This window comes from Trichomycterus rosablanca, chromosome 6 (genome assembly GCF_030014385.1).
Source record: "Trichomycterus rosablanca isolate fTriRos1 chromosome 6, fTriRos1.hap1, whole genome shotgun sequence".
NCBI lineage: Eukaryota > Metazoa > Chordata > Actinopteri > Siluriformes > Trichomycteridae > Trichomycterus > Trichomycterus rosablanca.
This window is the reverse complement of record NC_085993.1, coordinates 51,188,321-51,201,614: the sequence shown is the minus strand read 5'-3', so window position 1 is coordinate 51,201,614 and position 13,294 is coordinate 51,188,321. Positions and strand designations below refer to the sequence as shown.

At 44.4% G+C, this 13,294-nt stretch overlaps 1 protein-coding gene across 1 annotated transcript in view; it reads right to left on the bottom strand.

Moving 5' to 3' along the window:
* Nucleotides 1-10,199, bottom strand: part of lepr (leptin receptor) — a 53,251-nt gene extending 43,052 nt beyond the window's left edge. Inside the window, exons 1-3 of the mRNA XM_062998169.1 lie at nucleotides 10,180-10,199; nucleotides 3,797-3,849; nucleotides 2,798-2,998 (exon numbers count right to left, since the gene is read on the bottom strand). Of these exons, the coding sequence (XP_062854239.1) occupies nucleotides 2,798-2,998; nucleotides 3,797-3,849; nucleotides 10,180-10,199 (274 nt within the window). The remainder of the gene's footprint in view (nucleotides 1-2,797; nucleotides 2,999-3,796; nucleotides 3,850-10,179) is intronic.
* Between the last annotated feature and the right edge of the window lie 3,095 nt (nucleotides 10,200-13,294).

Here is a 13,294-nt window from a genome sequence, read left to right as displayed (position 1 = left end):
ATCGTCCACCAACCAAAAACATCCAGCCAACAGCGCCCCGTGGGCAGCGTCCTGTGACCACTGATGAAGGTCTAGAAGATGAGCGACTCAAACAGCAGCAATAGATGAGCGATCGTCTCTGACTTTACATCTACAATGTGGACCGACTAGGTAGGAGTGTCTAATAGAGTGGACAGTGAGTGGACACGGTATTTAAAAACTCCAGCAGCGCTGCTGTGTCTGATCCACTCATACCAGCACAACACACACTAACACACCACCACCATGTCAGTGTCACTGCAGTGCTGAGAATCATCCACCACCTAAATAATACCTGCTCTGTGGTGGTCCGGTGGGGGTCCTGACCATTGAAGAACAGCATGAAAGAAACAGATGGGCTACAGTCAGTAATTGTAGAACTACAAAGTGCTTCTATATGGTAAGTGGAGCTGATCAGTGTGTATATTTATATATACACCAAACCACAGCGAGAGCCGTTAAATCAGACCAAAATAAGATTTATCGGGGCAGCGACCTCAGTGCTGAGGTTCAGATGATGTTTTATGGACTGACAAATTGCAATTTCAATATATTCAGGACTTGTCTTGTTATATCCTTATTATATATATATTATAGGTTTATAATTACGACACTTAGTAGACACTTTTATCCAAAACTGTGGATTTGATCACCGTTTTGACCGAATACAATCCAAGCGGTTTGGGGTTAAGGATCTTGCTCAAGGGTCCACAAGTGGCAGCAAACTTTAGATCTACAAAGACGCATTTTACATCATCCTACACTCCCGAGAAGAGGGCGTGTCTAGACTCTTAGATCCCTTAAAAAGCTTCTACTGAGGCGCCTTGATTCTGAGTGATGATCTGACTGAATAACGAGGGAGCGTCCGACGCCTCCTCAGCGCTGAGGGCAATCCCAGCATTCAGTGCGGCACGACTTCTCTCACAAAAAACTACAAACGTGGTGGACGAATCAATGCGGAGCAACCAACAGAGTTCTTTATAAATGTAAATAAATTATCGTTGATGTTTAATCTGTATAAAGGTGTAATTATACGAGTGTCGTTTATTATTTGTAAATTGGGGCGTCAGGGGTGGTTTAAGCGTTTTCGGTACATAGAGGGAGACGTTAGCTGGCGTGCTAACTGTGTTAGCTTAGTGAGCTAAAACTGCGGTGAAGTAAAGCAGAGCATCTAAATAATCTGCCTTATGAGTTCAGGTCTTCTTAGAATCCTCTCTACTGAGGAGCTGATCAGGTAGGTAGGAGGGAGCAGGGCAAACAATAACACTAGTTCATTAAGTATCAAGCAGATGGAATAAGACTCAGGATATTTTGTCAGCTGTTAAAGAGGCTCAAAACATGATAATTTAAAGACTAATCTGTGTAAAACACTGCATTTTACGTCACCCTATGAATGCAAATGGCTAAAAAAACTCTAATCTTCGTAATTTCTATGCTAATTATTTGTGTGCTTGTAAAGTCGTTGTTTTATAGCTCAGAATGAAGTAAAGAATTGATGTGACGTGATCAGCATGCGTAACAGCTCGTGGTTTATTGATTGAATAATTAAATCGTCACTCTCAGCTTTCACCGCCCACCAGCCCGGCCTGGCCTGATATATCCCATCATACAGCTAAACGTTTTATCGACTGATGCATAACAGACCAGGCAGAAAGTACTACGTAATACGCTCAAACGACACAACCAGTCGTGTCTAATGTTTCTATAGCTAATCGCGCTGTTTAGTTTGGGAGCTATACGATACCAAAACAATGAGCTACCAACCAAAAACCCAACCCACCGCTATTTAAAGGGCTCTCCCAGGTGCAGCATAATACCAATGATGAGATGCAGACACCGCCACAGATATCATCAGCACCTACATGCCCCCACTTACATTTTATTAGCTCCACTTACCATATAGAAGCACTTTGTAGTTCTACAATTACTGACTGTAGTCCATCTGTTTCTCTACATGCTTTGTTACCCCCTTTCATGCTGTTCTTCAATGGTCAGGACCCCCACAGGACCACCACAGAGCAGGTATTATTTAGGTGGTGGATGATTCTCAGCACTGCAGTGACACTGACATGGTGGTGGTGTGTTAGTGTGTGTTGTGCTGGTACGAGTGGATCAGACACAGCAGCGCTGCTGGAGTTTTTGAATACCGTGTCCACTCACTGTCCACTCTATTAGACACTCCTACCTAGTCGGTCCACCTTGTAGATGTAAAGTCAGAGACGATCGCTCATCTATTGCTGCTGTTTGAGTCGGTCATCTTCTAGATCTTCATCAGTGGTCACAGGACGCTGCCCACGGGGCGCTGTCGGCTGGATATATTTGGTTGGTGGACGATTCTCAGTCCAGCAGTAACAGTGAGGTGTTTAAAAACTCCAGCAGCATCGCTGTGTCTGATCCACTCATACCAGCACAACACCAGAATGATACACCTAAATAATACCTGCTCTGTGGGGGTCCTGATCATTGAAGAACAGCATGAAAGGGGGTAACAAAGCATGTAGAGAAACAGATGGACTACAGTCAGTAATTGTAGAACTACAAAGTGCTTCTATATGGTAAATAGAGCTGATAAAATGGACAGTGAGTGTAGAAACAAGGATTTACCCGATATTGATTCTGAGCATGCTTCACACGGTTGTTTTCACACAGACTGGTATCTTCAGGGTTGCAAATCAATTGCACAACACTAACGTCGAATCAGCCAGGCAGAAATTAAATAACAATTAAATAATGAGCACTTATTACTTATACGATTCTTTAAATATAAAATCATCATTACCAGACAGCAGCTCTGACTGCTGGTCGCTGCTAGTTTCCAGGCTGTTTGTGAAGTTTTGGACACGACACTGAACGCTGGAGCTATTTCTGGGTTCGCTGGGCTCATCCGGATGCCCAAGACCATCTGAACCCAGATCACAGCACATCTGAGCCTTCCACTGGGCGTCCTGATACACACCAGACCAGACCAGAGCAGAGGCACCTGAGGGAGAAGCGTTCAAAGGTGAGTTCTGTCACACTGTTTTTATTTCTATTAAGCTACAGTATTTGCAAGTTAATGCTCCAATTTTCTCCTAATCTAGTCGTATCCAATTCCCCTGTCACATTTTGCTTCCTCTGCTGCTGCAGATGGAGATCCGCATCGTGCACGGAGAGTCAAGCACCGATCTCCACTATCCCCCGTCTCTGTGCAGGTGGGAATCCCTACAGCTCTCCCACCCTCAGACGGGCGAATCACCGTCCGTATAGGCGCCTGGTCATGTCGCGAGCTTTGGTGTGCTAGCGTGTATTACCGCTGCACCACCTGAGCACCATCAGAGCGCAGTAGCATCCTTCTTTTCGGTGCACACTTTCGTAACACTGAGGTGCAAACCTGTACAGCTGGAGTCATCACAACATCAAACCCTACATAGTTGAATAGTTGAATGTGAACCTGGAACATCCAGCGACGGTGCGAGGCTTCATGTTCTGCCTCAAATAACAAAATTCTCGTCCGAGTTTTGACCCCACACAGAATTGGTTGTTAGTTTTCCAAGCTCAGTTACCCGAGTCGTGTTTTCAGCTGCTTTAGACTTCGACATCTTGGACGTTTTGACTAAGCGATTGCTAACTGAATTGCCGTAGGATTGCTAGGATGCCTCATAGTGCAGATTAACCATCAAACGTTAGGCACTTGAACGTAAATCGCTAAACACAACTAATTAAACATGACCAGTTAAAATAAACATAAATAGAGCTAATAAAGGAGAAAATAAGGTTTTAAAATGTTTCACACACTTACCGTGCAGAGCAACAAAGAGACTCAGGATGAGCAGCAGCATCATGTAAAGAATCCTAGAGAGAAGAAAAAGCTTCTGTTAAATGACTTGAACAATGACTCAATGAGTCTTTATTATCATGCCAGGGGGGGTCCTGGTGCTGAAATACATCCAGTGTGACTCCATCAATGACTAAATCTTTAATATCGTTTGGGGGGGGGGGGTTGTGATGCTGAGGCTCATCAGTGTGACTCGACTGTCACAGCTTTACTCACTCGGATGCTGCAGGGTTCAAATGGTTCATTAATCCGAACCGCTCGAGCGAAGCAGTGCTCACACCCACACTGAACTACACTACGTGGTCAAAAGTATCTGGACACCTGATTGTGAGCTTGTTGGACAGGAGCAGCTGTAGCCTAGTGGTTAAGGTATCGGTTCAGTAATCAGAAAGTTGCCGGTTCAAACCCTACTGCTGCCAGGTTGGCACTGCTGGGCCCCTGAGCAAGGCCCTTAATCCTCAATTGCTTAGACTGTATACTGTCATAACTGTAGGTCAAACAGGGAACAGGGTGAAAGGGGGCTAACAAAGCATGTAGAGAAACAGATGGACTACAGTCAGTAATTGTAGAACTACAAAGTGCTTCTATATGGTAAGTGGAGCTGATAAAATGGACAGTGAGTGTAGAAACCAGGAGGTGGTTTTAATGTTATGGCTGATCGGTGTATTTGTAAGCTGTATAAAAATATTATATTTATTTGTTTATTCATTTTCATCATCCGCTTTATCCTGGTCAGGGTCACAACAAGGCTGGTTTCACCAATACAGGAGCAATCAAAAGAAAAAAAGAACATTCGTATCAGTAGGATCCTTAATTTGGCCAAATATTAAGGCAGCATTGTTAGTTCCAACATAAATAAGGACAGTCCATGATATCTTACACGGGCTGCATGAGCTTGTTATTCCTGTGGCTAAATTTAGCCGGCTAATATAACATGACCTGAAGTCCAGAATGTAAAACTGGCCAGTAATGTCAGAGAGCGTGTCGGTCAGGGCTGGAGTTCATGTGTTGTGGTTCTATCCAGGCATACGAGTGTATGAGAATCAAATATCACGTCCAAACTCAAGGAACATTTACTAAATACAAAATACAGACTTACAGAACACAAACCCATGCATCTCAGTGGCAGTGTGGTGATGGTAGGGCTGAAACCATCAACCTCTATCAACAGTCCAGTTACATTTCAGAATCGTGACAGGCTAAGTGACATTTATGTTTATTTATACAGCTTGTGTGCCAAGGAACTCCTGCTCTAGCATTTGTGACTGTAGAAAAGTGGAAGACGTTTGATTTTTCCGCTTTAAAAAAACTAAATCTGTACATGGAGATCAGCAGGAGGGCACGGGTTACAGTATCATGCCTGTCTGCCATGCCATTTACGTTATTTTTGATTTCTCTTAACTAGCTGTCACCTGAACCTCGTTAAGTGTTACTTAATTTCAGGTGAAATTATGTGTATTTCACTATGTTTTGCTGGGTCCTCTATTGGCACCTGATCTTTTTCTCTGAAACTGTAATGCCAGGCTTGATCAGGTCCGGGTTGCCACTGGCACAGATGCCGACACTCTTTATCTACTCTTGGGAAATTAGCCGGCATTGCACTTTTTCGGCGCGGGCCCAACGTCTGGATCCATACTGGGTGCTGAGTGAGCCAGTTGGTGGAGTGGCGGACCTTCTCATGCATTGCATGTATATAATGAAGGTTTTGATACTATAAGCTGCTCGGCCCCACAAAATGACACAATATACGTATGATGGAATCAGGCCGTGTGAAACAGTATTATACAATCACCCTCGGCTCTCCCTTTAACAAATAAAACCACGTTTAAAACTGGACGACTTTAAATCTCTCCACTTCCAGGTCACTTATAACGTTGGTTTATCGACTGACCCGAAGTATTTTTACCCCGTAAGACAAACCTGGAATCCAGAGTTATCGCTCTGAAAGCTTCTCTCTCAAGTGTCTATAGAGGAATCATGTCCTTGTGTACACGGATCGTTACTGCGTTCGTAATGTCGTCGTTTGTAACAGTGGTGGCTCGACAGATCGTGCAGTATAAAGTGTTTTAGTCTGTATTTGGTCCTCCTCTCTTCATCCTCCATCTGTTTTTGTTTATTTTTTTCACCATATTGAGGAAACCTCTCTCATCTGTTAACACTGTTATGCTGACACTACATGGCTAACTACTTAATCTGCACGGCGTTCCATAGCGGTTTTAGCATCGAACAATATTATATGATCTGCTGCGTTTTGAAGCCACAGCTGTTAAAATGAGCTATGTTACGGTATATGCGGGTATATGCAGGCTGCAGACGTTCGTTTCTGTTATTTTGGCCAGCTTTTTTCCCTCAGCCCTTTCTGTTTGTTGCTTTCCAGCAACAGTATTATTTTACCTTGGTTAAGCATCCTGCATACCAGGTTCATTTTCAATTTTGGCTGAGGCACGACCTGCCCCGTTACAAAACCATACGCTTTTGGCATATCGTTTTTAATCGAAGTCTTGAAGCGCATAAATAAAATCTTTCTCTTTTCTTTTTCTCTCTTTATGCTCTCTAATTCCTCACACACAGAAATAAAATATAGCAGCTCCTTTTCAGACTGAGATAAGCAGCAGCGTTTTGTGAGGGGTACAAATACTGAACGATGTGTTTATTCCACTGTTTCAGAGTTAGGATTAATAGCTGAGTCCACTCTGTGGCTAACAGGGATGTAAACAAACCCCCGCCGGTGGCAGAAATAAATGAAGTTAATGCATGCATGTATATTTTCTTATAATTTGATGATTATCTTGGTGTAGATGCCCTATTCCGAACAGCATCGTCCTTCTTTATGCATTTGCCTTTTATTTTCCTCCCAATTTACTCACATACTCACTCACTTTCTTAACCGCTTATCCAATCAGGGTTGTGGGGGGTGCTGGAGCCTATCCCAGCTTTTCAATGGGCGCAAGGCACACTGGAACACCCTGGACGGGGCGCCAGTCCATCGCAGGGCAGACGCACAATCATACACACACATTCACCTGTAGGGCAACCCCCCCCACACACACACCAATTTAGTCCATTCACACAGTTGCATTTTGCTTCCTCTACTGATGCAGACTTCTATGACCTGCACGAGACGAGTTCATATGGAGATCCGCATCGTGCACAGAGAGTCACGCACTGATCCCCGGTCTCTGTGTAGCACCATCGATCAGCCAGCAGAGGTTGTAACTGCAGTGGTTATGAGGAATCCCTGTTTCTTTTTCAGAATCGTGTCTGTGCGAGCGCCCGGCCGGCTGGTAGCAGTGCTGAGATTCGAACAGCACTGGTGGGCTGGCGTGATTTACTTCAGCAGAAACTTTGAACTGTTATAAGTTCATCAAGCCACAGTGGGCACAGCGGGATATTCCGCTAGCACACCAGCACTGAGATCCTGAACTCCTCTGTTCGATCATCTAGCGGGCATAATTGGCCGTGCCTGCAGCAGACACGTTTCTGCGAGGGCGGGATGACCGGACTATAGTGGGTGGGGTCTTCAAACGCTGTGTATGGACCCTGATTGGTGGATAGAGGCGCCTGTGCAGAAGGTGAAAAGGGTTCCGTTAAGGGCTGCACGCGGGTCGCAGGAGGCGTGAGCAGCAATACACCTTCCTCGATCCCCCAGCAGCGAAAGACAGATTAACTACGATAAATTGGGAGAATAAATAACATAAATAATAAGTTCGTCAAGCCAAATGACATTTATTAGTCGTTACATAGAGCTTTTTATCCGCTTTATTATCCACACGCATAATAATAAAAATTATATCTTAGAACATCATAACAGGCTGATTGTTGAGGGTGTTGGTACTTCAGTGTAAATACTGAGTAAAGAGAGAGAGCCAAGTTATACGTGCCAACACATCATGAGCAGAAAACTGTTTACCCAGGGCGTATCTGCCAGTTCTACTAGACACGCAGTAACCTAAGTGCTACATCTGATTGGTTCTATTGCATAAGTGCATCCTGTCTCCCACGCAGCAGCATCACTTGTCAGATAGTTTTCTTTCAGCCTTTTGGTCGACATAACTAAGTTGGCACAGTTTTTACAACGGATGCCCTTCCTCACACAGTCCTCCTGTTACCCGGGCTTGGTACCTACACTAAGAGTGCACTGTCGGGCGCCTCCTAACGGCTAGGCCAGCAGCTTCCGGTGTAGTGATGACGCGTCGCTCCTTACTCCCTACACAGTCTGAAGTTCACTTTATTTCAACATTTTCGTTACCTTTGGATCGAAATCTCACTTAAAATGGTGGAATACCCTACATAGTGCACTTCACAGGAACAACTGGGGTGAATGGAACGCTCCTACAGAATCGGTGCTGATGGTTGTAAGACGCTTTCTGAACCAATCAGAGCTTCTGATTGTAATTGTTAGTAAGAAATGCTGTTATTTGCATTTATTCAGTTTGCGTCACACAGATGACGTGGTAATGAAACGCTCGATCGGCTTTCTAACCACTTCCTGTTTTACTTCACCACCGGGAAAAGTTTGGAGGTTTTTAATTATAAGCACATTTACAAAATAACGGATTCTGTTCCTAATGGGACGCACGCTTATAAATGTAATAGCATCTGGAAGAACAGAAGCTAAGGTAAGCAGCGGTTATGATGGTTTTTGCTGTGTTTGGGATTTTGGCCGCTGTGCCGTGATTTATCGAGCGCTTTTGTTCTGTAATGAAAACAAAACGTATCAGTTGAAGCTTTTAACTGGAACCTTCTTGTTACAGAAATTACATTCATTTACACAATGAGGAGGAAAGTAAAGACACGAAGTAAAACGGCTAAATACACTCGCTAAACTGTTGTTGTTTTTATCTGAACTTACAGATTATTTCTTTATTTCTGAGCTACATTTCCAATATATGTTTTGTGTAGATTATATTGACTCGTGACTCGACTCAGACTCATATTTTGTGACTTGTGAACATCTCTGCGTCATACTTTTGACCAATCAGGACGTTTTTATTTCATAATTTCATAATTCTTGGACAGTGTGTTCCTGAAGTGTCTGATTAACCGGAAGCCATTCACCAACCACTGGCTTATACAACGGGGGGATTTGGTGTAAATAACAGGCAACCTTCACAAGATTTATATATTACGCCACCGTTAGCATTCCGAGGATGATTAAAACGGTTCTGGAGGCAGTCGTGCAAGTCCTGAACGGTTTGTGAAGGAACGAGTGAACATCCCTCAGGATGAATGAGAATGGAGAACAGTGGAAATCTACTTTGCAGGTCTGTGATCATTTGAACCCTAAACCCATTCAGCTCCTTTCACACATAGATCAATCAATCTATGTTAGTTTACTTCATTGCTCAGAGGTCCAGCTGTTGTGCTCCTTACACCACTCACTCCTCACTCACTCACTTTCTAAATCGCTTATCGCTTTTCAATGGGCGCAAGGCACACAGTAACACCCTGAACGGGGCGCCAGTCCATCGCAGGCCGGACACACACACACACACCCATTCACCTATAGGGCAATTCAGTGTCTCCAACTAACCTGACTGCATGTTTTTGGACTGTGGGAGGCAACCCACGCAGACACGGGGAGAACATGCAAACTCCGCACAGAAAGCCCAGGACCTTCTTGCTGTGAGGCGACAGTGCTACCCACCGAGCCACCGTGCCGCCCCTCTTTACACCAACTTCACCTATATCATAGTTGTCAACATGTCAAAATGCGATCGTTTACTTTTGTGGTGATTTTCTGGACATTTGGCAACTCTGTAAAGTTTGATAATGCCGTGACTTTTGAAGCTGTTCCATCTGAAACAATAAACACAACAAAGTGTTTATCCGACCTGATTTTAACTCTGTTAGTTGCTTCGTGTTGCTTAAAATGTTACACAGCAAGCTCTTGGGCGCTCGGGCACAGCGGAAAAACACACTAGCACACCAGAGCGAATCTCGGTCGCCTATACGGGAAATGATCGGCTCATCCCAGTGCTGCAATTACGACCTCTGCTGGCTGATCACAGAGTATTGCACAGAGACGGAAAATAATGGAGATCGGTGCGTGACTCTGTGCACGATACGGATCTCCGTATGAACCTGCTATGTGCAGGTGAAAAGAAGTGGTCAAGCTAAATGCATTGAACCTTTGTAAGAGCTGTTAACGATGGTAAATGAATGATTTCAAAACCTCAGTGTTTCTACACGAGGTGTTTCCGGTATTTTGTCTAACGTTTTAGATCCACAGAGCACGACACTGTTCGCCTGAGAGCCCCGAGGCAGACTTGGCAGGCAACACCCATTTTTTTTGGCAAAGTCGTTTCCGTGCATTTCATACTACACGCAGATCTGCAAGGTGTAACCTGTCGAAGCGTAACGTCATATTCGCCGCTTACTTTTGCAATCCAAACATAAAGCGGAACAAAACGACCAGAGGCTGAAATTCCTGAACAAGGAACACACTGTTTATTACGAGAAATGTGCCTTAAATAATAATCATAAAAAAAAACCCTCTGGTCGTATTCACAGAGTCTCGAAGCCTCATAAAACACTCAAACCTGTCGTAACTCCATCTGGCATGATACGGAACAGATATCTATCAGAAAACAACAACACGCCGGTGCTCAATATTCATGTCCATCACACATCAAAACAAGTGTGACGCCCCTATCGAACTGAGAACAGCACTAATACCCCGCGCTCAAGAGTTCTGAATATTAACCAAGCTCACTCGATCAGGTGAAGGGCAGGAACAGCGTGTTGTTCACTGGTCCGACTTTTAATGAGCGTGTGTTTTTGTGATTTGTGACGAACACTTTTGGCACTAACGGCTCTAAAAGGATGAAGCTTCTTTACTTTGGTTCCATTCATGACAGGACAGGTAGGTACAGGTTACCCATGATTCATCAGTTCAAGTGCAATGTCAATTCACCTCACTTACACATCTTTGCGCTGTGGGAGGAGAACATGCAAACTCCACACAGAAAGCACCTGGACCGCTCCACCAGGGAATCAAACTCAGGACCTTCTTGCTTTGAGGCACCGATGCTACCCACCGAGCCACTGTGCCACCCCTTGAGGTCCCATTGTAACTGTGGCCTGGATGAAGAAGGTAATATATATAAATGAATGAATGAATGCATAGGGCAGTGGTAGCTCAATGATTACGGTACTGGAAAGCCCCACTACTGCCAGGTTGCCACTGTTGGGCCCTTAAGCAAGGCCCTTAACCCTCAATCGCTTGGATTGTATAAGGTCACAACTGTATATATACACAGCCATAACATGGCTGATTGGTGGGCAGCGTCCTGTGACCACTGATGACGGTCTAGAAGATGACCGACTCAAACAGCAGCGATAGATGAGAGATCGTCTCTGACTTTACATCTACAAGGTGGACCGACTAGGTAGGAGTGTCTAATAGAGTGGACAGTGAGTGGACACGGTATTTAAAACCTCCAGCAGCGCTGCTGTGTCTTATTTACTCATACCAGCACAACACACACTAACTCACCACCACCATGTCAGTGTCAGTGCAGTGCTGAGAATGATCCACCACCTAAGTAATACCTGCTCTGGGGGGGTCCTGTGGGGGTCCTGACCATTGAAGAACAGCATGAAAGGAGGCTAACAAAGCATGCAGAGAAACAGATGGACTACAGTCAGTAATTGTAGAACTACAAAGTGCTTCTATAGGGTAAGTGGAGCTGATAATATAATATATATACAGTGTATCACAAAAGTGAGTACACCCCTCACATTTCTGCAGATATTTAAGTATATCTTTTCATGGGACAACACTGACAAAATGACACTTTGACACAATGAAAAGTAGTCTGTGTGCAGCTTATATAACAGTGTAAATTTATTCTTCCCTCAAAATAACTCAATATACAGCCATTAATGTCTAAACCACCGGCAACAAAAGTGAGTACACCCCTAAGAGACTACACCCCTAAATGTCCAAATTGAGCACTGCTTGTCATTTTCCCTCCAAAATGTCATGTGATTTGTTAGTGTTACTAGGTCTCAGGTGTGCATAGGGAGCAGGTGTGTTCAATTTAGTAGTACAGCTCTCACACTCTCTCATACTGGTCACTGAAAGTTCCAACATGGCACCTCATGGCAAAGAACTCTCTGAGGATCTTAAAAGACGAATTGTTGCGCTACATGAAGATGGCCAAGGCTACAAGAAGATTGCCAACACCCTGAAACTGAGCTGCAGCACAGTGGCCAAGATCATCCAGCGTTTTAAAAGAGCAGGGTCCACTCAGAACAGACCTCGCGTTGGTCGTCCAAAGAAGCTGAGTGCACGTGCTCAGCGTCACATCCAACTGCTGTCTTTGAAAGATAGGTGCAGGAGTGCTGTCAGCATTGCTGCAGAGATTGAAAAGGTGGGGGGTCAGCCTGTCAGTGCTCAGACCATACGCCGGACACTACATCAAATTGGTCTGCATGGCTGTCACCCCAGAAGGAAGCCTCTTTTGAAGTCTCTACACAAGAAAGCCCGCAAACAGTTTGCTGAAGACATGTCAACAAAGGACATGGATTACTGGAACCATGTCCTATGGTCTGATGAGACCAAGATTAATTTGTTTGGTTCAGATGGTCTCAAGCATGTGTGGCGGCAATCAGGTGAGGAGTACAAAGATAAGTGTGTCATGCCTACAGTCAAGCATGGTGGTGGGAATGCCATGGTCTGGGGCTGCATGAGTGCAGCAGGTGTTGGGGAGTTACATTTCATTGAGGGACACATGAACTCTAATATGTACTGTGAAATACTGAAGCAGAGCATGATCCCCTCCCTCCGGAAACTGGGTCGCAGGGCAGTGTTCCTGCATGATAATGACCCCAAACACACCTCTAAGACGACCACTGCTTTATTGAAGAGGCTGAGGGTAAAGGTGATGGACTGGCCAAGCATGTCTCCAGACCTAAACTCAATAGAACATCTTTGGGGCATCCTCAAGCGGAAGGTGGAGGAGTGCAAAGTCTCGAATATCCGCCAGCTCCGTGATGTCGTCATGGAGGAGTGGAAAAGCATTCCAGTGGCAACCTGTGAAGCTCTGGTAAACTCCATGCCCAGGAGAGTTAAGGCAGTTCTGGGAAATAATGGTGGCCACACAAAATATTGACACTTCAGGAACTTTCACTAAGGGGTGTACTCACTTTTGTTGCTGGTGGTTTAGACATTAATGGCTGTATATTGAGTTATTTTGAGGGAAGAATAAATTTACACTGTTATATAAGCTGCACACAGACTACTTTTCATTGTGTCAAAGTGTCATTTTGTCAGTGTTGTCCCATGAAAAGATATACTTAAATATCTGCAGAAATGTGAGGGGTGTACTCACTTTTGTGATACACTGTATATATATATACGCTGAACTACCTGTGTGACGAATTATATTGCATTTTGTTAGAATTATGTGTATGTGGGCCCATTGGCGGTGCAGCTGTGATATGCTGTGCCTGGGG